This window comes from Loxodonta africana, chromosome 21, assembly GCF_030014295.1.
Source record: "Loxodonta africana isolate mLoxAfr1 chromosome 21, mLoxAfr1.hap2, whole genome shotgun sequence".
Taxonomy (NCBI): domain Eukaryota; kingdom Metazoa; phylum Chordata; class Mammalia; order Proboscidea; family Elephantidae; genus Loxodonta; species Loxodonta africana.
Genome location: NC_087362.1, coordinates 12284732 through 12311127, shown reverse-complemented (window position 1 = coordinate 12311127; position 26396 = coordinate 12284732). Strand labels below are relative to the sequence as shown.

The 26396-nt window shown below is 37.0% G+C and overlaps 1 protein-coding gene across 2 annotated transcripts in view; it reads right to left on the bottom strand.

The window, feature by feature from the left end:
- Positions 1 to 26396, bottom strand: part of GLRA3 (glycine receptor alpha 3) — a 240913-nt gene that overhangs the window by 111260 nt on the left and 103257 nt on the right. For both annotated transcript variants that reach the window (XM_003415819.3, XM_003415818.3), the window contains exons 4-5: positions 21100 to 21323; positions 616 to 698 (exon numbers count right to left, since the gene is read on the bottom strand). In XM_003415819.3, the coding sequence (XP_003415867.1) occupies positions 616 to 698; positions 21100 to 21323 (307 nt within the window). The remainder of the gene's footprint in view (positions 1 to 615; positions 699 to 21099; positions 21324 to 26396) is intronic.

The following is a 26396-nucleotide window of genomic DNA, read 5'->3' as shown; positions in this document are numbered from 1 at the left end:
ATGTCTTATTCTAACCACAAACCATGTTTCCACGTATAAAAACAGTCATTTTAGGTGATTTGACCATTGTGTTCCAATTTATGGAGGCGATTATGACAAACCAACTCTCTGGCTCCAAAGTGTATTTTTTTAAGGGGCTGTAGGAAGGTATGGCAGATCATACACTTTGGAGCCAGAGAGTTGGTTTGTCATAATCGCCTCCATAAATTGGAACACAATGGTCAAATCACCTAAAATGACTGTTTTTATACGTGGAAACATGGTTTGTGGTTAGAATAAGACATACTGAAGTGTTTTAGTCTATAGCAGCTACTCAATAAAGTTTGTTTTCAATGATTATTATCCTTTATACTTTTGATGGTTTGTATGGAGACATATACCTGTTTTCAAACTTAAAAATTGTTATTTCTATACCTTTTATTTGTTTTTTTATGATACTAGAGAGTACATGTTTTGATAGATATCATTCCTTTCAATACCTGGTGAAACACATGCCGGTTTGATGAAAATCTAACCAAAACAATTAGAAAATAAATTGTCCATACAAGCCATTAAAAGTTTGTATAAACTATATTTTTCAAAGTATTCAGAGAAAGTTAAGTTGTTCATACTTACAGCTTTCCAATTGCATTATACATGTCTGAACATCCATTGGAAAATTTTTGAGATCCATTGGACAGGACAGCGTTAATGTCAATCTGAAAGAATTCAAAATAATTCTTTTTAAAGAAAATTCGTGACAAATATTAATAATCTGTTGTTAAGTTAGGAGTCCCTGGATGGTGCCAACACTTAACCTGCTCGACTGTTAACCAAAAGCTTGGAGATTTGAATCTGTTCAGAGGCACTGAAGAAGAAAGTTCTAGCAGCACACTTATGAAAAATCAGCCAAAAAAAAAACCAAACAAATCCAGTGCCGTCGAGTCGATTCCAACTCATAGCGACCCTGTAGGACAGAGTAGAACTGCCCCGTAGAGTTTCCAAGGAGCACCTGGTGGATTCGAACTGCTGATCCTTTGGTTAGCAGCTGCAGCACTTAACCACAGCCATTGAAAACCCTGTGGAGGGGTTCATCATGAGTCAGAACGGACTTAACGGCAACTGGTGATCGCGGTGAATTTTTCAAAGTACTATTGAGAAACAATATTTCTTGGTAACTTTTAACATCTATTCATATAAAAATCTCCAGTCTGGGTACATTATTATCATAAAACAGGCTGCACCCTTATGCATAAATCTTTCTTTTCTTTTTTCTTTTTGAAGAGGGGATACATAACAGCTGTCGTATCAACAACCAAGTATACACATTTATTGATTTATTGAAGGCTGTAGGCATCTAAAAGAGGTCTACACTTTCAGAAGACACCCTCAAAAGAGAAATTTGAGATTGGATTCTATAAAATTGATACCAAGTGCAAAAACGCACGTTTTCCCCCAAAATCACATGGATGGTGGCTAAAAGGGATGACTGTATCAGAGGAACTTGAGTTCTGAGCTTGGAGAAGCAGGATGCAGAAAAGCAACCTTGAGTGACAAATTTCAGCCATTGTCGTAACAACACTGAAGAAATCGTTAGTGAATAATAATGTCCTAAATCCGGAACACTTGTGTGTTCTAATTATTACAGTGAGGATTTCTGTTTTGGACTTGGGTATTTCATCAGATCTCAGGGGAGTCAAGAACTATCTTTCTAGACTATCACCAAGCAAACTTTCGATTTGGTCTTACACAAAGTGGGATAACCTGTACGGTAGATACTAATATTCACCCATTGGAAAAGCTTTGTAAAAATTCCTTCCAGAAAGTATTAATACAATGGCATTCCAGTTTATGCATCACTTGTGTATTTGTTGTTGTTGTTGGAAAAGTATACTATCCCTAATCTCTTTAGGGATTATCAAAAACATGAAATTCTTGAGACCTGAGAAGGAGAGACTGGGACTCAAAGAAACCCAGGCTTATTCAAAGTCTTTTGTGAGAACTTTCCAGCCAGCCTCTTTTATTGGAAGAATTCCTGTTGAAATTAAGAATAGGGGTCTGTAACTAGATCCCTGATGACAAGCTTCCTAGGTGGATAAATTAACCTAAGCTTTGTGATTGCAGACAAATTACTTTACCTCACTACAGTCTTCTCATTTCTAAAATGAAGAAAATAATAGTACCTAACCTCAGAGAGTCATTGAGAGCAATACATGAGTTAATACATGTAAAGAATTTAGACAAGAGTTTGGCATATAATAAACACTAAAATATTAGTCCTTAATCATTATTAATATATTCTATACCCCCACCCATATGAACTTCCCTATTACCGCCCCCGTCGCCACTCTCAGTTTTATGGAGTTGGTAAAATTAACATAATTTCGGAGATGTAGACACATGAAGCTGTTGAATTTTTAGAGAAGACTTTCAGGAGGATCATTTGGAAGTCTTTTCAAGTCAGAGTTCATAATACCCTAAAATAATTCATAGAGTTCACTCTTCAAAAGTCTTTTTTTTTTTTTTTTTCATGGCTCAGACAGGTTAAAACCTGCAAGTACTTTCCTGGAAATTTACACAGTTCTCTCTTAAGCAGGCCGTTGTAAAAGTAGGTGGACACGATGTTCTCGGCTTCGTCAGAGGGTTTATTAGCGCAGTGAACGCACCAGTACATTTTGAACTTACACACATTCATTTTCCAAACATCCATCACTCTCCGGCCAGCCAGTTGCAAATGCTGGCTTGGAGAATTAACGCTGTAACCTTTTGGATAGAAGTAAATAGCATTCTGAGAATCTTTTCCAGCCACTCACCATGTTTGTAATGTCAAATTCACATCCTGGCTATTTTTCTGGCATAAAATGAGAGACATTACATAATTTAAAAAAAAAAAAAAAGTGCTTGAAAGGAATTATTTGGCAAAGAAAAACACTGTTTGTAGAACTTCTGTCATAAATCATATCCTGGAAAATCTACTTACTGACTTTTCTTTCTTTTTTCGTTAAGGAACAAAACAAAGACTTCTTTAATAGAGTAGTGATGAAAAATATGTGCCAACTTGGGGGGTGTTATGCTGAATTTCCTTATCAAAACATTACATATAAATTAAAGATATGTCTAGAGAACATCAAAAGAAACCTAAATCAAGTGACAACTAATCACCATCTACTGTTCTGAAAATGAATGTCTACTTGTGTAAGAAAGGACGCTAAGTCCTCTTCCTGAGACAAGACACACAAACAGGCTACGGCATTTTTTATTTGCCCCATAAGAAGTCTTGGTTTGGTGAAGTAGTAATGTTTGAAAAGCTGCCTATCATATTTGACCTCCTTAAACTTAGCATATTATCCATTTTTTGAGCAAACATTGCCTAGAACATGGTGCCTATCCCAATCCCTAATTGAAGAACTTAAAAAAAAGTCTGACTATATTTTAGTGTCTTTATGAAAATCAAAAGTATTTATATTATTTCCTAATATTTCTAAACTTAGTATCATAAAGACAATTGCCACTTGGTTTATTGTGCTAGATACTATTCTAAATTATACATATATATGTTTAAATATGTATCATATATGTTTAAATACACAGTTAAATAATTATACTTATGTAATTTATTTCTAAAAACATTGTAAGATAGGTAACCCTGGGGATCAAAATTCAGCGTATCAGTAGAACTTCTGTAATAGTTGGAATCTACTCAAACGCAATAACAACTATTTTGAGAGTTGAGGTAACTTTGCTGCCCTGGACAAAGAGAACATTTGCTTATAGCTTGCTATAAAAGCAGTGGAATTCCCAAGCTCAGTGTTCCACAGCTGTGACATAAACAGGCTTTGTGTGTTATATTCACCTGAGACCAACGTATTATGCTGAGGGGCCTTGAGGGCAAGGAAGAGCTTTGTCAAATACGCTGACACTCCTGCTTGTTTTTGGTGAATAATCAGATCCTTTGTCTCTGACCCAGGAGTCTTGTGCCTTCTGTCAGCACCCATAAAACGGTAACAAGCCATTTATTAGCTTAAAAGTAGAGTAAAATCAAATCCCAAACCTGGTGATCCCAAGTCATGTATATTGCTCTGAAGCCCTCACTTGAAAAATCCTTTATTTAAAAAGTATCAATATAATCCACCCACAGGATTTAAAGGTTCAAATAGTTCTATAAAGCATATAAAAAACAATTGTACCTTTGCCCTCCCCATCCCTAACCCCAGAGGTAGCCTTTCTATAGCTATTTTTCTGTCATTTACATTCATGTATCTAAATTGATGTTATTTTTTTTTCTTCAGTTTTGACGGCTTATTAATTTCCTACAAGGGATTTATTTCCCCTTATACCACTCCTCCATGTACATTTAACTCTCCACCAATCTACCAAGTTTAGTTATATAAAAATCTATGGCAAACAATCTTCAGTATTAACATGTTATGAATACGTTAAGTATTGGTCATGGTTAAACGTAGCAGCTTGCTATCATTACAGCTCTTGTATAGCATTTTCTTTTTCCTGGGGTTAATAATTGTCTCATTTTAACAACCACTTCAGTATCTGTTTCCCTATTATTACTTAACAGTTAACAAATTCTCCATCACACATGTATTCTGTTTCTTGCTTGGTGGGAGCAGTTTAGGTCTGGCTTCCAGCATTTTAGGGAGGTTAAGGGTATCATTATTCACTATGCAAACCTCTTGGAGTCCTCATTTTCTTGGTGTGATGTCTAATGACAGACCCAGTTGCACAAGGAACCCTGACTTCTGAAGCTCTTAGCACAACCTCTGTGAGGGTTTCTGCCCTCCTCCTGCTTTCTGCCCAATACTGAACGGGAGGTGAGGAAATCAGCATCTGAGGGTTCACGGTGGCTCCTACAAGCATTAAATCAATCCTTCTTCTTTTAGCTCTTTTCTAGGCTGCCAGTTCTGAAGTCCCAGCTACCTCAAATTTCTAAATGTTAAGGAAATTAATCATTTACTTTCTTGTTGGGTTCCCTCAGTCAGGCTTAGGTTCCAGCTATCTCAGCCTGCTAAGTCAGTTTTCACCCATGCTTTCATTTTCAAGCTTCCTAAGACATGTCGTCATTACTCATGCGTTAGTTTTAGCTTCCTATATTAATGCCATTTTTATCCCTATAATCACTTTATTTCTTATTTTATGGGGTTTGAGGAGAAAGTACAGGTAAATACATAAGTTCAGTGGGTTACATTTGCCAGGACAGTCTGCTTTTAACAGGCCGAAAAACCAGATCTTTCCAGAACCATCACAGATGCTCCATTTGTAAATTGAAAGAGATTTTCTTCTAACACAAATTTTGTTCACAAAGAAACTGTTTGATTCAAAGATTTCAAAGTCCTGCGAAATGTCCAAAAACAACTCACAGAAAATGAATCTGTTCTTTGATCATGTCAGCCAGGATACAGCAAACAAAAATTAGGAGCAGAGTACACTGAGAAACAGCACCTGTTTCATCAGACTTTGTACTGAAAGAAAACAGATGCATTTCTGAATTATTCCATATTTTTAATCAAAGTAATATAAGAATTGGGAGCATTTCTTAATTGATGACGCCATTTATAAGAGATGTAACTTCAGTTTTATTCCTCCCCTTCAAGACAGAAAACACCTGAGCATTTCCAAAGGCCATAGTAACAAGGTCTCGAGAATCTTATGTAAATTATTTAGCTTTTTCATGTACTAATTAACTTTTAGGATTCTCTATTATGATGCATTAGAATTAAAACTAGTCAGTGTTTCAGTATAGTTGTCATCTTCAACTTATGCAATCTTTTAATTAAGTAGTGTACCTTGGGGTAGTAGGGAGGGGGGTAGAGAGTTTACTGCTTATTAAGAAACAGAGTTTCTGTTTATTCTGATGGAAAATTTGTATAGATTCAGGGTAATGGTTGCACAGTTGATTAATGTCATTGATGTCAGTAAGTTGGACACCTGTAAAAAAGAAGAATTGGTAAATGTGTGATAGATATTAAAAAAAAAAGCTGCCAAGGCTGCTTATGTACAACTAAACACCTCACTGAATTTGGTTTCTCCTTTTAGAGGTTTAAAGTCATGGTTTCATGGGATATCCCAGTTAATTGACCTGCTGCTACTCAAAACCTGTCTGAATTGACATGGCAATTTATAGTACAACTAAAATAACAAAACGCCTTTCATAAAGGAAATTTTCAAATTAGCAGGAAAGAAATTGAAAAAAAAAAATTTGCACCTGTCATTGATTCCAATACCTAATATGAATCCACAACACAGATGTGTCAAGTATCATGACCTCAGGTTAAAGCCTCTGCTACCTAAGTATGTGTGTTTAATTCATACATAAGGCCTCACACCCATTCTGAAGCAGTCAAACTATACAAACATATATGGTGAAGGTTAGTTTCCATTTATTTCTGTCCAGATTCTACTACTTATTCCATAGTTAATTACTCTGAAAGTATTGTGCATCCTTTTAAACTTATTGTACAGATTTACATATATGTGTAGTTTTACAAACACAATTATGTTTGCATATATAGTCATACGCACATGCTGTGAATGGGATGTTATGTGATTCGGACATTGCACACACACCTCATTATGTATTTAGCCAAGCTGTAGGGGATACCTTATGTTTCACTTCTAAATCAATACTTCTTTGCTCTTGCTGCTGCCACTAGCACCGGTTTTGCTGAATTTGGGAGCCATGAAATACTTCATGGAAGTATTTTTTTTTTTTTTTTTATAATAACTTTTATTAAGCTTCAAGTGAACGTTTACAAATCCAATCAGTCTGTCACATATAAGTTTACATACATATCACTCCCTACTCCCACTTACTCTCCCCGTCTTGAGTCAGCCCTTTCAGTCTCTCCTTTCTTGACAATTTTGCCGGCTTCCCTCTCTCTCTATCCTCCCATCCCCCCTCCAGACAAGAGTTGCCAACACAATCTCAAGTGTCCACCTGATATAATTAGCTCACTCTTCATCAGCATCTCTCTCCCACCCGCTGACCAGTCCCTTTCATTTCTGATGAGTTGTCTTCGGGGATGGTTCCTGTCCTGTGTCAACTGAAGGTCTGGGGAGCATGGCCGCCGGGATTCCTCCAGTCTCAGTCAGACCATTAAGTTTGGTCTTCTTATGAGAATTTGGGGTCTGTATCCCACTGATCTCCTGCTCCCTCAGGGGTCCTCTGCTGTGCTCCCTGTCAGGGCAGTCATCGATTGTGGCCGGGCACCAACTAGTTCTTTTGGTCTCAGGATGATGTAGGTCTCTGGTTCATGTGGCCCTTTCTGTCTCTTGGGCTCTTAGTTGTCATGTGGGCTTGGTGTTCTTCATTTTCCTTTGCTCCAGGTGGGTTGAGACCAATTGATGCATCTTAGATGGCTGCTTTTTAGCATTTAAGACCCCAGATGCCACATTTCAAAGTGGGATGCAGAATGATTTCATAATAGAATTATTTTGCCAATTGACTTAGAAGTCCCCGCAAACCATGTTCCCCAGACCCCCGCGCTTGCTCCGCTGACCTTTGAAGCATTCATTTTATCCCGGAAACTTCTTTGCTTTTGGTCCAGTCCAATTGAGCTGACCTTCCATGTATTGAGTGTTGTCTTTCCCTTCACCTAAAGCAGTTCTTATCTACTGATTAATCAATAAAAAAACCCTCTCCCACCCTCCCTCCCTCCCCCCCTCGTAACCACAAAAGTATGTGTTCTTCTCAGGTTTACTATTTCTCAAGATCTTATAATAGTGGTCTTATACAATATTTGTCCTTTTGCCTCTGACTCATTTCGCTCAGCATAATGCCTTCCAGGTTCCTCCATGTTATGAAATGTTTCAGAGATTCCTCACTGTTCTTTATCGATGCGTAGTATTCCATTGTGTGAATATACCACAACTTATTTACCCATTCATCCGTTGATGGACACCTTGGTTGCTTCCAACTTTTTGCTATTGTAAACAGAGCTGCAATAAACATGGGTGTGCATATATCTGTTTGTATGAAGGCTCTTGTATCTCTAGGATATATTCCTAGGAGTGGGATTTCTGGGTTGTATGGTAGTTCTATTTCTAACTGTTTAAGATAACGCCAGATAGATTTCCAAAGTGGTTGTACCATTTTACATTCCCACCAGCAGTGTATGAGAGTTCCAATCTCTCCGCAGCCTCTCCAACATTTATTATTTTGTGTTTTTTGGATTAATGCCAGCCTTGCTGGTGTGAGATGGAATCTCATCGTAGTTTTAATTTGCATTTCTCTAATGGCTAATGATCGAGAGCATTTTCTCATGTATCTGTTGGCTGCCTGAATATCTTCTTTAGTGAAGTGTGTGTTCATATCCTTTGCCCACTTCTTGATTGGGTTGTTTGTCTTTTTGTGGTTGAGTTTGGATAGAATCATGTAGATTTTAGAGATCAGGCGCTGGTCGGAGATGTCATAGCTGAAAATTCTTTCCCAATCTATAGGTGGTCTTTTTACTCTTTTGGTGAAGTCTTTAGATGAGCATAGGTGTTTGATTTTTAGGAGCTCCCAGTTATCAGGTTTCTCTTCATCATTTTTGGTAATGTTTTGTATTCTGTTTATACCTTGTATTAGGGCTCCTAGGGTTGTCCCAATTTTTTCTTCCATGATCTTTATCGTTTTAGTCTTTATGTTTAGGTCTTTGATCCACTTGGAGTTAGTTTTTGTGCATGGTGTAAGGTATGGGTCCTGTTTCATTTTTTTGCAAATGGATATCCAGTTATGCCAGCACCATTTGTTAAAAAGGCTATCTTTTCCCCAGTTAATTGACACTGGTCCTTTGTCAAATATCAGCTGCTCATGCATGGATGGATCTATGTCTGGGTTCTCAATTCTGTTCCATTGGTCTATGTGTCTGTTGTTGTACCAATACCAGGCTGTTTTGACTACTGTGGCTGTATAATAGTTTCTGAAGTCGGGTAAGGTGAGGCCTCCCACTTTCTTCTTGTTTTTCAGTAGTGCTTTGCTTATCCGGGGCTTCTTTCCGTTCCATATGAAATTGGTGATTTGTTTCTCTATCCCCTTAAAATATGACATTGGAATTTGGATCGGAAGTGCGTTAAATGTATAGATGGCTTTTGGTAGAATAGACATTTTTACTATGTTAAGTCTTCCTATCCATGAGCAAGGTATGTTTTTCCACTTAAGTATGTCCTTTTGAATTTCTTGTAGTAGAGCTTTGTAGTTTTCTTTGTATAGGTCTTTTACATCCTTGGTAAGATTTATTCCTAAGTATCTTATCTTCTTGGGGGCTACTGTGAATGGTATTGATTTGGTTATTTCCTCTTCGGTGTTCTTTTTGTTGATGTAGAGGAATCCAAGTGATTTTTGTATGTTTATTTTATAACCTGAGACTCTGCCAAACTCTTCTATTAGTTTCAGTAGTTTTCTGGAGGATTCCTTAGGGTTTTCTGTGTATATAATCATGTCATCTGCAAATAGTGATAACTTTACTTCTTCCTTGCCAATCCGGATACCTTTTATTTCTTTGTCTAGCCTGATTGCCCTGGCTAAGACTTCCAACACGATGTTGAATAAGAGCGGTGATAAAGGGCATCCTTGTCTGGTTCCCGTTCTCAAGGGAAATGCTTTCAGGTTCTCTCCATTTAGAGTGATATTGGCTGTTGGCTTTGCATAGATGCCCTTTATTATGTTGAGGAATTTTCCTTCAATTCCTATTTTGCTAAGAGTTTTTATCATGAATGGGTGTTGGACTTTGTCAAATGCCTTTTCTGCATCAATTGATAAGATCATGTGGTTTTTGTCTTTTGTTTTATTTATGTGATGGATTACATTAATGGTTTTTCTGATATTAAACCAGCCTTGCATACTTGGTATAAATCCCACTTGATCAGGGTGAATTATTTTTTTGATGTGTCGTTGGATTCTATTGGCTAGAATTTTGTTGAGGATTTTTGCATCAATGTTCATGAGGGATATAGGTCTATAATTTTCTTTTTTTGTAATGTCTTTACCTGGTTTTGGTATCAGGGAGATGGTGGCTTCATAGAATGAGTTGGGTAGTATTCCGTCATTTTCTATGCTTTGGAATACCTTTAGTAGTAGTGGTGTTAACTCTTCTCTGAAAATTTGGTAGAACTCTGCAGTGAAGCCGTCCGGGCCAGGACTTTTTTTTGTTGGGAGTTTTTTGATTACCGTTTCAATCTCTTTTTTTGTTATGGGTCTATTTAGTTGTTCTACTTCTGAATGTGTTAGTTTAGGTAGGTAGTGTTTTTCCAGGAATTCATCCATTTCTTCTAGGTTTTCAAATTTGTTAGAGTACAATTTTTCATAATAATCTGAAATGATTCTTTTAATTTCATTTGGTTCTGTTGTGATGTGGTCCTTCTCATTTCTTATTCGGGTTATTTGTTTCCTTTCCTGTATTTCTTTAGTCAGTCTAGCCAATGGTTTATCAATTTTGTTAATTTTTTCAAAGAACCAGCTTTTGGCTTTGTTAATTCTTTCGATTGTTTTTCTGTTCTCTAATTCATTTAGTTCAGCTCTAATTTTTATTATTTGTTTTCTTCTGGTGCCTGATGGATTCTTTTGTTGCTCACTTTCTATTTGTTCAAGTTGTAGGGACAGTTCTCTGATTTTGGCTCTTTCTTATTTTTGTATGTGTGCATTTATTGATATAAATTGGCCTCTGAGCACTGCTTTTGCTGTGTTCCAGAGGTTTTGATAGGAAGTATTTTCATTCTCGTTGCTTTCTATGAATTTCCTTATTCCCTCCTTGATGTCTTCTATAACCCAGTCTTTTTTCAGGAGGGTATTGTTCATTTTCCAAGTATTTGATTTCTTTTCCCTCGTTTTTCTGTTATTGATCTCTAGTTTTATTGCCTTGTGGTCTGAGAAGATGCTTTGTAATATTTCGATGTTTTGGACTCTGCAAAGGTTTGTTTTATGACCTAATATGTGGTCTATTCTAGAGAATGTTCCATGTGCGCTGGAAAAAAAAGTATATTTTGCAGCAGTTGGGTGGAGAGTTCTGTATAAGTCAATGAGGTCAAGTTGGTTGATTGTTGTAATTAGATCTTCCGTGTCTCTGTTGAGCTTCTTACTGGATGTCCTGTCCTTCTCCGAAAGTGGTGTGTTGAAGTCTCCTACTATAATTGTGGAGGTATCTATCTCGCTTTTCAGTTCTGTTAAAATTTGATTTATGTATCTTGCAGCCCTGTCATTGGGTGCGTAAATATTTAATATGGTTATGTCTTCCTGATCAATTGTCCCTTTTATCATTATATAGTGTCCTTCTTTATCCTTTGTGGTGGATTTAAGTCTAAAGTCTATTTTGTCAGAAATTAATATTGCTACTTCTCTTCTTTTTTGCTTATTGTTTGCTTGATATACTTTTTTCCATCCTTTGAGTTTTAGTTTGTTTGTGTCTCTAAGTCTAAGGTGTGTCTCTTGTAGGCAGCATATAGATGGATCGTGTTTCTTTATCCAGTCTGTGACTCTCTGTCTCTTTATTGGTGCATTTAGTCCATTTACATTCAGGGTAATTATAGATAAATAAGTTTTTAGTGCTGTCATTTTGATGCCTTTTTATGTGTGTTGTTGACAATTTCATTTTTCCACATACTTTTTTGTGCTGAGGCGTTTTTCTTAGTAAATTGTGAGATCCTCATTTTCATAGTGTTTGACTTTATGTTAGTTGAGTCGTTACGTTTTTCTTGGTTTTTGTCTTGAGTTATAGAGTTGTTATACCTTTTTGTGGTTACCTCATTATATATCCCTATTTTTCTAAGTAAAAACCTAACTTGTATTGTTCTATATCGCCTTGTATCACTCTCCATATGGCAGTTCAATGCCTCCTGTATTTAGTCCCTCTTTTTGATTATTGTGATCTTTTACCTATTGTCTTCCATGATTCCCTGTTATGTGTATTTTTTTTTTAATTAATCTTAATTTGTTTGTTTTTGTGATTTCCCTATTTGAGTTGATATCAGGACGTTCTGTTTTGTGACCTTGTGTTGTGCTGATATCTGATATTATTGGTTCTCTGACCAAACAATATCCTTTAGTATTTCTTGTAGCTTTGGTTTGGTTTTTGCAAATTCTCTAAACTTGTGTTTGTCTGTAAATATCTTAATTTCGCCTTCATATTTCAGAGAGAGTTTTGCTGGATATATGATCCTTGGCTGGCAGTTTTTCTCCTTCAGTGTTCTGTATATGTCGTCCCATTCCCTTCTTGCCTGCATGGTTTCTGCTGAGTAGTCAGAACATATTCTTATTGATTCTCCCTTGAAGGAAACCTTTCTTTTCTCCCTGGCTGCTTTTAAAATTTTCTGTTTATCTTTGGTTTTGGTGAGTTTGATGATAATATGTCTAGGTGTTTTTCTTTTTGTATCAATCTTAAATGGGGTTCGATGAGCATCTTGGATAGATATCCTTTCGTCTTTCATGATGTCAGGGAAGTTTTCTGTCAGGAGTTCTTCAACTATTTTCTCTGTGTTTTCTGTCCCCCCTCCCTGTTCTGGGACTCCAATCACCCGCAGGTTATCCTTCTTGATAGAGTCCCACATAATTCTTAGGGTTTCTTCATTTTTTTTAATTCTTTTATCTGATTTTTTTTCAGCTATGTTGGTGTTGATTCCCTGGTCCTCCAGATGTCCCAGTCTGCATTCTAATTGCTCGAGTCTGCTCCTCTGACTTCCTAGTGTGTTGTCTAATTCTGTTATTTTATTGTTAATCTTTTGGATTTCTACATGTTGTCTCTCTATAGATTCTTGCAACTTATTAATTTTTCCAGTATGTTCTTGAATAATCTTTTTGAGTTCTTCAACAGTTTTATCAGTGTGTTCCTTGGCTTTTTCTGCAGATATCCTAATTTCATTTGTGATATCATTAAGCATTCTGTAAATTAGTTTTTTGTATTCTGTATCTGATAATTCCAAAATTGTATCTTCATTTGGAAAAGATTTTGATTCTATTGTTTGGGGGGTTGGAGAAGCTGTCACGGTCTGCTTCTTTAAGTGGTTTGATATGGATTGTTGTCTCCGAGCCATCACTGGGAAACTAGTTTTTCCAGAAAATCCGCTAAAAAAAACTGCGATCAGATCCCTATCAGAGTTCTCCCTCTGGCTCAGGCTATTCAGATGTTAATGAAGCCGCCTGGGGAGGGTGGGGGAGGGAACAGAGAGATAGGAGAGTAGCACCTCAGAATATAGCCAGAGTTGCTTGTCTTGCTTGGAATGACTGTTATATCTGAGATTCCCGCAGGCGCGTCGCCTATGTGTGCTGACTGTGTGGAGATTGCCCCCAGGGGGTCTGGCCCGCTGGAGTCACGGTCAGATCCTCCGCTTCCAGCCCCACGCCCAGCGTCAAGGCTCCCCTACTGGGACGGTGCACTCTCAACTCCAAAATCAGTCGCTGCCTCCCGGGGACTTCTCTTCCCTCCAGCCGCGTGGCCGTGTCGCCCTCTTGAACCAGGTAGGCCCCCTCCCGGGGTTAGTTCAGATGGGTGGAGTAGCTCCCCGTGCTTGTGCCGCGACCGAGTGTCCCGGCTGGAACGCTGTTCTCCCCACTCCAATACCAGTCGCTGCCTCCCGGGGACTTCTCCTACCGGCTGCGTCCCACGCCGCCCGCGCGACCCGGCTGGTCCCCTTCCCGGGGTTAGTTCAGGGGGTGGAGCAACTCTCCGTGTTTATGGCGTACCTGCGTGCAGTCCAAATCCCTGCGAGACGGTTCCCCGGCTCGGATGCTGCTCTTTCTGCTCCAAGATCAGTCACTGCCTCCCGGGGACTTCTCCTACCGGCTGTATCCCACGCCGCCCGTGGAACCGGCTGGTCCCCCTCCCGGGGTTAGTTCAGGGGGGTGGAGCAGGTCTCTGTGCTTGTGCCGTACCTGACTGGTACGCTGGCTCCAGGCTCTGGAAACAATCGCTGCTTCCCCGTATTAGTTCGTTCTCCGTCTCTAAATCTGTGTTTGTTGTTCAGGGTTCGTAGATTGTTATGTATGTGATCAATTCACTTGTTTTTCCGTGTCTTTGTTGTAAGAGGGATCCGAGGTAACGTCTGCCTAGTCCGCCATCTTGGCTCCGCCCCCTTCATGGAAGTATTTTTGAAAGAAAATTAAACAGAGCTGGAACGCTAGAAAATTCAAGAGATTCGAGATACACAAGATTGGATGCTGCTACCTATGAGCGGAAGCTGTTATTCGGTAAACTTTTTATTTGCAAATGAGGAAGGTTTCACTGCCACAGAGACAATCCCAACTCATAGTGACGCCATAGGGTTTCCAAGACTGTAAATCTCTGTGGAAGCAGACTGCCACATCTTTCTCTCGTGGGGTGGCTGGTGGTTTTGAACTGCCGACCTTTCAGTTAGCAGCTACTTGTTTTATTCACTGCACCACCAGGGCTCCTTAACCAAACCTGTTGCCATCCAGTCATTTTGTGATTGACTTATGTCACTCAGCATAATGTCTTCTAGTCCCATCCATACGGTAGCATGTATCAAGACTTCATTTCTCCTACAGGCTGAGTAGTATTCTATTGTATGTACGTAGGACATTTAGTTTATCCATTTATCTGTTGATGGGCATTTTGGTTGTTTCCACCTTTTGGCGATTGTGAATAGTGCTGCAACAAACATTGGCGTCTAAGTCGCTTTTTAAGTGTCTGCTTTCAAGTCTTTTCGGTATATACCTAGGAGTAGAACTGCTGGGTCATATGTTAGCTCTATTTTTAGTTTTTTGAGGAGTTTAATTTGTATATGATGTGAAGTTACCAACTTAAGAAAAAGAAAAAGAATAGCCAATTTTTCTAACACAGTTAATTGAATGTTGAATATGTTCCCTTAGTTTCTATTATCTCATTTATTGCATACTATATTGATATAAATGCATGGGTATATACCTGAAATCTCAGTCTTAAACAAATTATGCACCATGACCATAAGAATACCCAATTAAGCTATATTAAAATTACTTAAAGTATATATTTATACTTTTTTTAAATTAAACATTTTACTTTAAAATATTTGCATATTTACACGTAGTTGTAAGAGAGAATACAGAGAGATCTTGCATACTATTTGCTCAGTTTCACTCAATTGTGGCATCTTTCAAAACTGTAGTTCAATATTACAAGAATACTGATATTGACATAATCAAGATACAGAATATTTCCCTCACCAAAAGGAAACTTGTGGCCCTGTGATAGCCATACCCACCTAACTTCCAGTCACTTTCCCTATTTAACTTTAGGAAACCACTAACCTGTCCTCCATTTCTATAATTTTGTCATTTCCAGAAGATTATATAAATGGAATCATGTAGTATGAAGCCACTGGCTTTTTCAGTCAATATAATTTTCTAGAGATTCGTCTAGGTTAATGAGTTTATCAATAGTTCCTTTTTATTGTTGAGGAGAGTACCATAGTATGGATGCATCACAGGTTATTTTACCTTTCACCTATTGAAAGACGTCTGAGAATTTTCATTTTTTTGGCTATTACCAATGAATCCTCTATAGAGAGTCATATACAGTTTTTTTGTGTGAACACAAATCTTCATTTCTCTAGTATAAATTTCTGGCTGTGCAATTACTGCACTTTCCTAATGGCTAATGCTGTTGAACATTTTTCAAGTGCTTTTCAGTCATCTACCCTGTAGGGTTTCCAAGGAGCGGCTAGTGGATTTGAACTGCCAGCCTTTTGGTTAGCAGCGTAACTCACTGTAGCTGTTAACCGCTGAGCCACCAGGGCTCCGTTGAGTCGGAATCAACTCGATGGCAGCGGGTTTGGTTTGGTTTTGGTTTTTATCAGTAGTCTGTATATCTTCTTCAGGGAAATGTCTCATGTCTTTTGCCCATTTTCTACTTGGCATTTCTGTTATTTTACTACTGAGTTTTGAGAGCTCTTTATAATCTAGACACTTGTCCTTTGTTGAGTATGTTGTTTGAAAATATTTTCTCCCACTCTGTAGCTTGTATTTTCATCTTCTTAACAGGGTCTTTTGTTAAGTAAAGTTTTTAATTTTGATGAAGTCCAGTTTATCAATTTCCTCTTCTATGGATCATTCTTTAGTTGTCAACTTCAAGAACTAACTCATTGCATAGCCACAGATTCCAAAGGTTTTCTACATTTTATTCTAAAAGTTTTATATTTTTACATGTTTTACATTAATGTAATACCTCTGATTAGTTCTGAGTTGATTTTTGGAAAGGTGTAAGATTTAGGTTAAAAAAAAAAAAGTGACCGGTGGCTGTCCAATTTCTCTAGAACCATTTGTTAAAAGACCGCTTTCCCTTCATTGAACTACTTTTGCACATTTATCAAATATCAGTTGGGCATATTTGTGTATGTTTCTGCATATTTGATCTAAGTGTCTGTGCCTCCCCAATACCATGCATGCTTGATTACTGTAGCTATACAACAAGTCTTGAAATAGGTAAGAATGTTTTTCTCAGCATTTTATTATTCTTTTTCAAATTTCTTTGCACTATTGAAGTTCCTTGGATTTCCATTTCCATTTTACAATAATCTTGTCTTTAGCTACAAAATATCTTGCTGGAATTTTGATAGAAATTGTGTTAAATGTGTATATCAATTTGTGGAGAATTGAGACCTTTACTATGTTGAGTCTTCAGTCTGGATATGCTGTGTTTCTTCATTTATTTAGAGTTTCTTTCATTTGTTTCATTAGTGTTACGTAGTTTTAGTATGAAAGTCCTGTACAGGTTTAGTTAGATTTCCACCTTTGTTTTTTGAGCAACCATAAATGTCTACATGCTCATTGCTAATATATGTATAGTATTTGATGTTTATCTCGGACCTCGCAACATTGATGAACTCACTTATTGGTGTTAAGACTATTTTCTTTTTTTGTAGTTTTTTGGATTCTCTGTATATACATTGCTGTCACCCAGATAGGGACAATTTTCTTTCTTTCTGATTTTTGTATCTTTTGTTTCCTTTTTGCCTTGTTGCACTAGACAGAACACTCAGCACTGTGATGAATACATAAGGAGAGAACAGACATCCTGCCTTGCTCCCGATCTTAGAGGGAAAGTGTTCATTTTAATGTTAGCTGTATAAGCATGGAGCCCTGGTGGAAGAGTGGTCAGAACTGAGCTGCTAACCAAAAGGTCAGCAGTTTGAATCTGCCAGCCGCTCCTTGGAAACCCTATGGGGCAGTTCTACTCTGTCCTATAGGGTGGCTATGACAGCAAGATTTTTGTTTTGTATTAGCTGTAATATTTTTTGTAGTTGTTCTTTTTACGTTGAGGAAGTTTCTCTCTATTCCTTTTTCCTGAGAATTAAAATGGGTATTAAATTTCTTCAAATGATTTTCTGTGTCAATGAGATAATCATGTGATTTTTGTTTGTTTTTTAGTGTGTTAGAATAGTAGGTCACATTGGTTAATTTTTTGGATACCAAACCACCCTTGTACTCATTGGAATAAGTCCCTATTGGTCATGATATTTAACTTTTAAAAAAATATATTGCTGAACTTTATTTTCTAAAATTTTGTTAAAGATTTTTGTTCTTAATTTCATGAGATATATTGCTGTGTAGATTTCTTTTTTCATACTGTCTTTTTTCTGGTTTTGATATCAGTATAATACTGGCTTCATAAAATGCATTGTGAAGTGTTCTCTTCTAATGTCTGGAAAAGATTGTATAGAATTGATATTAATTCTTCTTTAACAACTGGCAGATTGCTCCCATGAAGCCATCTGGGACTGGAGATTTCTTTCTTTTGTGAATGTTTTAAAATTATGGATTCAATATTCTTACTAGTTATAGGTAGCCTGGGGGCGGGGCATGAAAATGGTTAATGCACTCGGCTGCTAACCGAAAGGTTGGCAGCTTGAATCCATCCAGAGGCACCTTGAAAGAAAGGGACCTACTTCTGAAAAATCAGCCATTAAAAACCCTATGGAACACAGTTCTGGTCTGACACACATGAGGTCTCCACAAGGCAGCTGGTTAGTTAAAAAAAAAAAAAAAAGTTGCTGTTTAGTCGATTCTGACTCATAGCGGCCATGTAGGGTAGAGTAGGACTGTCCCTATAGGATTTCCAAGCCTGTCAATCTTTATGTAAGCAGACTGTCACATCTTTCTACCTCAGAGCGGCTGCTGGGTTCTGACGGTTGACCTCTTGGTTAGAAGCTGAGGGCTTAACCACTGTGCCACCAGGGCTCCTCGAGGAGTTATAAGGCTACTCGAATTATCTGTTCTACGTTGGGTGGTATTCCCTCATATTCCTTTCGATGTCTTTAAGGCATACAGTGATTATGAAGCTGCCTGTTTCATTTCTGATGTTGGTGATTTTTGTTTTCTCCATTTTTTTCTTTGGAAGTCTTGCTAGAATTGCATCCATTTTATTACCATTTTCAAGGGACCAGCTCTTTGCTTCACTGATTTTCTCTACTTTTGTGAATACAGTTTTGTTGGCTTCTGTTTGTATCATTATTATTTTCTTTTTTTCTGCCTTTTTTTTGTTGTTGTTGTTTATTTTTTTCCTAGGTTCTTAGAGGGATCTTAGATTTTGATTTGGGACTTTTTCTCTATTCCAGTGTGTGCATCTACTGCTATAACTTCCCACCCTGGCCCCACCACAGCTCCTTTAGCTATGCCTTACAAATATGTATTTTTTAATTTTATTTTTATTCAGTTTACTGTATCCCCTCCCCCACCCCAGACTTCCTCTTTGACCCATGGATTATTTAGAACAGTGTGGTTTAGTTTCCAAGTGACCGGAGATTTTTCTGTTATCTTTCATTAGTAAATTCTAGTTTGATTCCCTTGTGGCTGGAGAACACATTCTGTAGGACTTAAACTCATTTCCGTATTTCGAAGTTCATTTATGGCTCAGGATATGGCCTATCTTGGTGTATATTCTGTGGGCACTTAAGCAGAGTGTACATTCTGCTGTGATTGGGTGGAATGTTCCGGAAATGTCCATTAGATCCTGTTGGTTGATGGTGTTACTGGGTTCTTCTGTACCTCGATGATTTTTCTGTTTGGTTATTCCATCAATTGTTGAGAGAGCTGTGTTGAAGTCTAAAGCTGTAGTTTTAGGTTTGTCTATTTCTCCTTTCGATTCTATCGGTTTTTGCTTTACATACTTTGCAGGTCTTTTGTTTGGTGGACATATATTGGGACCATGCTATATGTTCTTAGTGACTTAATCACTCAAGATTTACAGATGTGTTAGTTTTTTTCAGAAATCTGATGAAAATGAAATTCACTGTAGAGTAATACCATCTTGTTACTCTTAGGAAGTAATAAATTTATTGAAAAAAAATTGTTCATGTGAAAAAAAAATGTGAAAGCAGACAATATTTTGAGATGAAAGGATTACTATTATTTATAAAACCGCTTTGCAAAAAAAAAAAAGGTTTTCAATATCGGTAAGCAAGTAAGAGAAAACATTTTTATCTCATTCCTTCTACCTAAGTCTATTACCTGACAAAAGTAGAAACTACCCCCGATTTTTGGCACACAAACTCAATATCAAATATTTCCTTTCCTTATGAGAAATCAAATGAGCAAAAAAGGAGGTAAGAAGAGAGATAAAGTATAAGGAATTCATTTTAAGCCTGAAGACTTAATATTAAGCCCATCATGATATGTTTTAAAACACATGACTGATGATATAAATATTTAAAACATTGGCCTGTTTTAAGCAGAGCATGGAACCCTGGTGGTGTAATGGTTCAGAGCTTGGCTGCTAACAAAAGATAACAAACAAAAACCAAACCCAGTGCCATCGATTTGATTCCGACTTATAGCGACCCTATAGGACAGAGTAGAACTACCCCACAGAGTTTCCAAGGAGCGCCTGGTGCAATTGAACTGCCAACCCTTTGGTTAGCAGCCATAGCACTTAACCACTACGCCACCAGTTTGCAAAAACCTGTTGCCATCAAGTCAATTCCGATTCATACTGACCCTATAGGACAGAGTAGAACTGCCCCACAGGATTTCCAAGGAGTTCCTGGTGAATTCGAACTGCTGACCCTTTACCAGCCGTAGCACTTAACCACTACAACACCAGGGTTTTATAGAGAGTTCAAATCTACCAGCTGCTCCTTGGAAACTCTATGAGGCAATTCTATTCTGTCCTATAGGGTTGCAATGAGTTGGAATTGACTTGATGGCAATTTTTTTTTTTTTTTTTAAAACAAAGCATATTCTCTTTGCCTTAAGAAAAATGATGTGAATTCTTACCTGATGTCCTGTTTTTCACAACTGAATTAGGAAAATCCTTATGATAGATTTAAGATAATCATTCCATGTTAGAAGGTTTTTCAGATGTAACACAAATCATCGAAGTATGTAACTCTAAGGACCTACTTACTGAATTTGTACTTTTTTGATATTTAATGAACAGCCCAAGCTGAATTAGTTCCTGAGCTCAAAGGGCCAGAAATTAGTGATTATGTTTTGGTATTAATTATCATTATGTTTTAGAATTCATCTTTAAATGCTACACTGTCTTCTGAGAAATATAAAGTGAAAAACTGAAATATAAATCAGATCTTTGCCAGGAATCGGGATAAAGGTTTTGATTGTTATCATTTTTTATATATTACAGTGATTTATTTCCTCTGCTCTCTTTTTTTCAAAGTTTATCAATAAATTACTAGTTGTACCATGTTACAAAGGATGGAAATTGGACGGATAAGGTGAAAAATGGCTGGAGACCCAAAAGAAATCTAAAACATAAATATACGTGAAAAATAATTTATGTAAAATGGATATCACGTAGCTAAATATAAGCATTACTTCACTTATAAATATTTAAATGAGGTATGCACGCATAAAAACATAATCACAATGTATGATTCAGCTGCCTTTCAATTTTCCTTTAAGCCTCCTAACAATCTGGTTAATGACCTGGGTCTCTTGTTAAAAGAGTGGATATCCAGGAATTACTATACAGTTCCTGAATCTGGGACTTTGGTCTGTGTTATTAACAAGAGTACACAATTATTCCTTGATCATATTTGGGGAATGGTATGTTAAAGGAACTCAAGTGGAACAATGATAGTACTTGCTCACAAATTTCAAAACTTTCACAAAAAAATAAATTAATTAATAAAGTAACCCTAAACACACCGTTTCACTGAAATCAGGAATTTAAGTCTATGACTCACCTTATTGAATAAAGAACATTTCCATTTTTGAAAATTCTTAGCAATTTGTTGTCTGTTGTAACTTCATGAAAGTTGGCGCCCTTTTCGTTGGCAAAGAACAGATCAGGTTTCCAAATGGAATCCAACATGGAAGGGTCTAGGTCTAAAGAATCATCAGGGTATTCACTATATGCAAGGCGAGGATCGTTCCATTTCTGACGAAGGAAGATATTTACTCTGTAATCCTATGATAAAAGAAAGAAAGAAACACCTGCTTTATAACATTTAGGATCTCATAAGTTATTCTTCGGGCTTTTCTGAATTATGAGGAAATTTGCTGACATTGTGGTGAATTCCATATTCCACAATCATCACTCACTTCCACCTACAAGAGCCACTGTAGTTCTAAAACACTGCCCATGTCTTCAGTAATCTATATATATATATATATATATATAAAAAATCTATATAGTTCAAAAAAAAAAAAGTGTCTATATTTTACTGTTCCATTCAAATTTTACTCTCTTGGTTTCCCAGAATAAAATATTGGATTGCTGTTAGGCACATATAATAAAACGTTTTCACCTTTGAGTTTATTTTCTAGTATCATTTCTTTTAGTAGATCGGCAATAGCATCTAGGGATGCATTTATTGAAATTTTCTTGTAATCTTTCTGTGCTGTAAAAACGACATATATATTTCTTCACGATGAAAATCCATTTTCTTATAGCTAACATAGCATGTGAGTTCTATGAAATAGATGATTTGGGAAAAATAAATAGAATAACAAAGAACATTATTGCCAACCATCCATAAAGAAAGTTTGGCTAGTGGTATTTCCCAGTTAAGCATTTCTTATTCAATTTTAAAAACAAAGGAGCCAACGACTTCAACCAAACTTTTGTTCACAATTTTTGGATTAATGATACAATAACAAAGATTGATAACCAGGTGCATGTGCGTTTGTGTGTACAGAGTATATGAATATAAGCACTATATATGACTTTAAACATATACTTTTCCCCTTAGATTTTTTAAATCAACAAATAAAATACTTAGAGTTCATTATAAGCAGGATTAAAGTTAAAAAAATTTTAAGAAAGAATTATTTCCATGAAAAATAGCCAAGGCTGGAGATATTCAGAGAAACTGAACACCGATATTCATTGACTTTTTTATTCTTTCACTACCAACTTACAAGTTGTCAGAATATGGTAAACAAGCAATCACGAAGAATGATTTTCTAATAGCAGGCCAGGTGTACTGCTTATCTCGCAGGTAGGTCAAATTTATAGTTTGTAAAGAATGTTACAAATCTATATAGACCCTTTGGTCAATATTTCTGCAGTGAGACCACTGTCTTCTAGCTGTAACTGAAGTTATATATCAGGTAATATATTTTTTTCTGCTTGCTAGGTACCCTATGGAAACCCTGGTGGCACAGTGGTTAAGTGCCACAGCTACTAACCAATAAAAGGTCGGCAGTTCGAATCCACCAGGCGCTCCTTGTAAACTCTGTGGGGCAGTTCTACTCTGTCCTATAGGGCTGCTATGAGTCAGAATCGACACGACGGCAAGAGGTTTGTTTTTTTGTTTTTCTTTTTTTGGTTTTTAGGTGCCCCATGTATCTCCAAAAGTGACAACGGAGTCGCAGAGTTCACCTCAGCTTTTTTATCATAAAGCTAAGGATAATGTGGAAATCTCACCAGCCACAAAGGTCTGCAGAAATTTTAAGCAGGAATGTGGAACAAGCTTCTACCAGCCATGGACAGGCCATCCTCTCTTAGCCTAGAGTTCAGAGGACCATGAAGCACACCATGAACTCATGGTGGTTGGGTCCAATTTCCTTTGCCCTTCTGCTCTGCGTGCCTCAGCCCTAACTACCACTAAAGGAATTTCAGAAACTACCACCAAAGGAATTGCACTGGATAAACGTCAACCTCCCTTGGCCTTATCTGCAGGTGTAGGCTGAAGCAAGACAAGTTACAACGATACCAGCCAGGAAAGTTAACCGACTGATAATTTCCATTCAAAGTAATTATATATATATGTATAGTATGTATGTGTACATATATATATATCCATCCATACATATGTGCTGCTCAGTCCTGTGGCATCCCCATGATCTGTGGCAGATCAGATAGGATTTTCACCGGCTGATTTTGTGAAGTAGCTCTCCAGGCCTTTCTTCCTAGTCCATCTTAACCTGGAAGTGCCCCTGGAACCCGTTCAGCATCATATCAACGCACAAGCCTGCACTGACAGATGGGTGGTGGGTGCACATGAAGTACATTGGCTGGGAGTTGAACCCGGGTCTCCTGCATGGCAGGAGAGAATTTTACCACCGAACAACCACTCCACTCTCAAGCTTATTATTTCATTAATTAGAGATAATTCATTATATCATGAATTCTATGTATTAGCTTTTCTAGTTTCAGCATTGACATACTTTTACATTTTTTATCTTTATCACATATATAAATATACACACAGACATACACACATCTGTGTGTGTGTGTGTGTGTGTAAAACCCTCATCTGTCATAGTAAATATTTGCTCATACTGACATGGCACCTTTTGTCAGATGCTGTAAGGCACATTATGGATTATTCCTACCACTCTTATAGCAAATTTATAAGGTTGGTGCTGTGATTTGCCTAGTTTTACAGATGTGGCACCTGGGGCAAAGTTAAGTTTTGTAGCTTCAACAAGATTACAGCTTTCAAGTAGCAGAGCTCTAATTCAGAACCCGAGGTTCTGGCTTCAGACCTTCAGCCTCCAGGATATACTGCCAAATCAGAGGCACAAATTAAACTCTCCGCGTCATCATACCACCACCACTATCCATTTACCAGTGATTGGTCCCTCCAGATGTTAAGGCCAAAGTAAGCACCGTCCTTGCTTTTAAGGAACATTACGGCTGTACTTTCTCCAAGATAAATTTGTTCATTCCTCTGGCAATCCATAGTATCTTCAATATTTAATATTCTTCGCCAACACCACAATTCAAATGTGTCAATTCTTCTTCAGTCTTCCTTTTTCATTGTCTAGCTTTCATACGCATATGAGGTGTTTTAAAAGGCCGTGGCTTGGATCAGGTGCATGTTAGTACACCTTATTAATTAGAGAGATATTTTTGTTTTTAACACTTTAAAGAGGTCATTTGCAGCAGATTTTCCCAATGCAATATGTCCCTCAATTTCCTGATTTCTGTTTCCATGGGCATTGATTGTCTGTCCAAGAAAAATGAAATCCTTGACAACTTCAGTTTCTTGGCCCTTTATCATGACGTTGTTTATTGGTCCAGTGGTAAGGATTTTTGTTTTCTTTATGTTCAGGTGTATAAGCCATATTGAAGGCAGTAGTCTTTTACCTTCAGCAGTAAGTGTTTCAAATGATCCTACTTTTGCAAGCAAGGTTGTGTCATCTGCATATCTCAGGTTGTTAATGAGCCTTCCTCCAGTCTCGATGCCTCATTCTTCGACATATAGTTCATCTTCTCAAATTATTTCTTCAGCATATAGATTGAATAAGGTAGGTGAAAGAATATAACCCTGCTGTACAAATTTTCCTATTTTAAGCCACCCTGTATGTATCCCGTTGTTCTGTTTAAGAACTACCGTTTGATCCATGTACAGGCTCTGCATGAGCACAATAAAGGGTTCTGGAATTCTCATTCTTTGCAATGTTATCCATAATTTATTATGATCCACACAGCCAAATGCCTTTGCATGGTTGAGAAAACACAGGTAAACGTCTTTCTGGTATTCTCTCCTTTCAGCCAAAATCTGTCTGACATCAGCAATGATATCCCTCATTTCACATCCTCTTCTGAACCTGGCTTGAACTTCAGGCAGTTCCCTGTTGATGTAATATTGCAGCCATTTTTTAATTTTCATCAACAAAATTTTGCTAACATGTGATCTTAATGATATTTTGATAATTTATGTATTCTGTTTGATCACCTTTCCTTAATACGGAAAAAATTTTATTGTATGTATTTTACAGAAATAAAATTACAAAAAATGAATCAATGTTTATACTTTCAAATTTTCTTAAATTCATTCAAAACATGTTCTTGAGCACATACTGTCAGCCTGAATTTAGTTTAGTGCTGGTGATATGAAATCGAAAGACAAACCCTTCAGTAAAATTGCTCGTTATATTGTGGAGGATATATTACAGACAGAAGACCATCTTTCCATGTTATAACAGTTATGTTGGAAGCGTACGCCACATTCTCTGGAAACACAGGAAGGAGTAGCTAAGAAAGATCAAAGATGAAGGGTCAGGAAGACTCCCTGAGGAATGCATAACAGATCTTGGTCTTAAAAATGAAAATATATTAGCTGGACAAACATTGGGGACATATCATAATTTATGCTGTAAATATTTTGACACAAAATCCGCTAATCATTGTGTCTTTGTATGATTAGTACCTAAATTTTTCTATATTTTAGTGATTAGTTCTTTATGTATTTTATTTTTATTTATTGAATACCTTCTGTGTAACAGGAAAGGTGCCGAGGGTTATAAAGTCCAGGTTATAGCAAAGGACAACGCATCGTGTCTGCCTCCTGGGCGCTAATAGTCTAGGTGAGAAAAGAGGTGTGTAAATAGAACACTCAGGAATAAAAGCAGGGAGCATGGAAAGACTATACATAAAAATATGAATTTTACTGATTTTTAACCATTACCCCCCTTTTTTTTAAATAAAGGCTATGAAAAAAGAGGTCTTCCAAAAGAAAATAAGGATGATGTGATATAAAAAATGATTACGACCAAACTATAAAGGATCTCATACCAATGAATAAGAATAACACAAACAACTAAGTAGAGAAATGACCAAAGGAATGAAGAGGCATTTCTTAGGACAGGGGTCACAAATGGCTAATAAATTATCTAAAAAAAAAATTCAACATTATTGAATAAAGAAATGCAAATTAAGACATTAATAAGATACTAATTTATGAGCACTGACTTGTTAAAAATAAGAAGTTTGGTGATGTCAGAATTTGGCTTGAATATAGAGCAAAGCAATCTCTTATATCCTGCTGTTGAAAGGAGAAACAGATGCAATTAAAAAAAAATTGACATCGCATTGTAAATTTGTGTAAGTGCTCAAGATACAAAATATTTATTTCTAAACATAGACCTTAGAGAAATTCTTACACGTATGCACCACAAGACATAGGCAAGGATATTTCTAGCAGAACTGTTAGCTATAGCAATAACAACACCAACAACAAAACTGGAACCAATTCAAATATCCATCAGCAAGAAAATAGATAGTTATAATATGTTAACAAAATTGAAT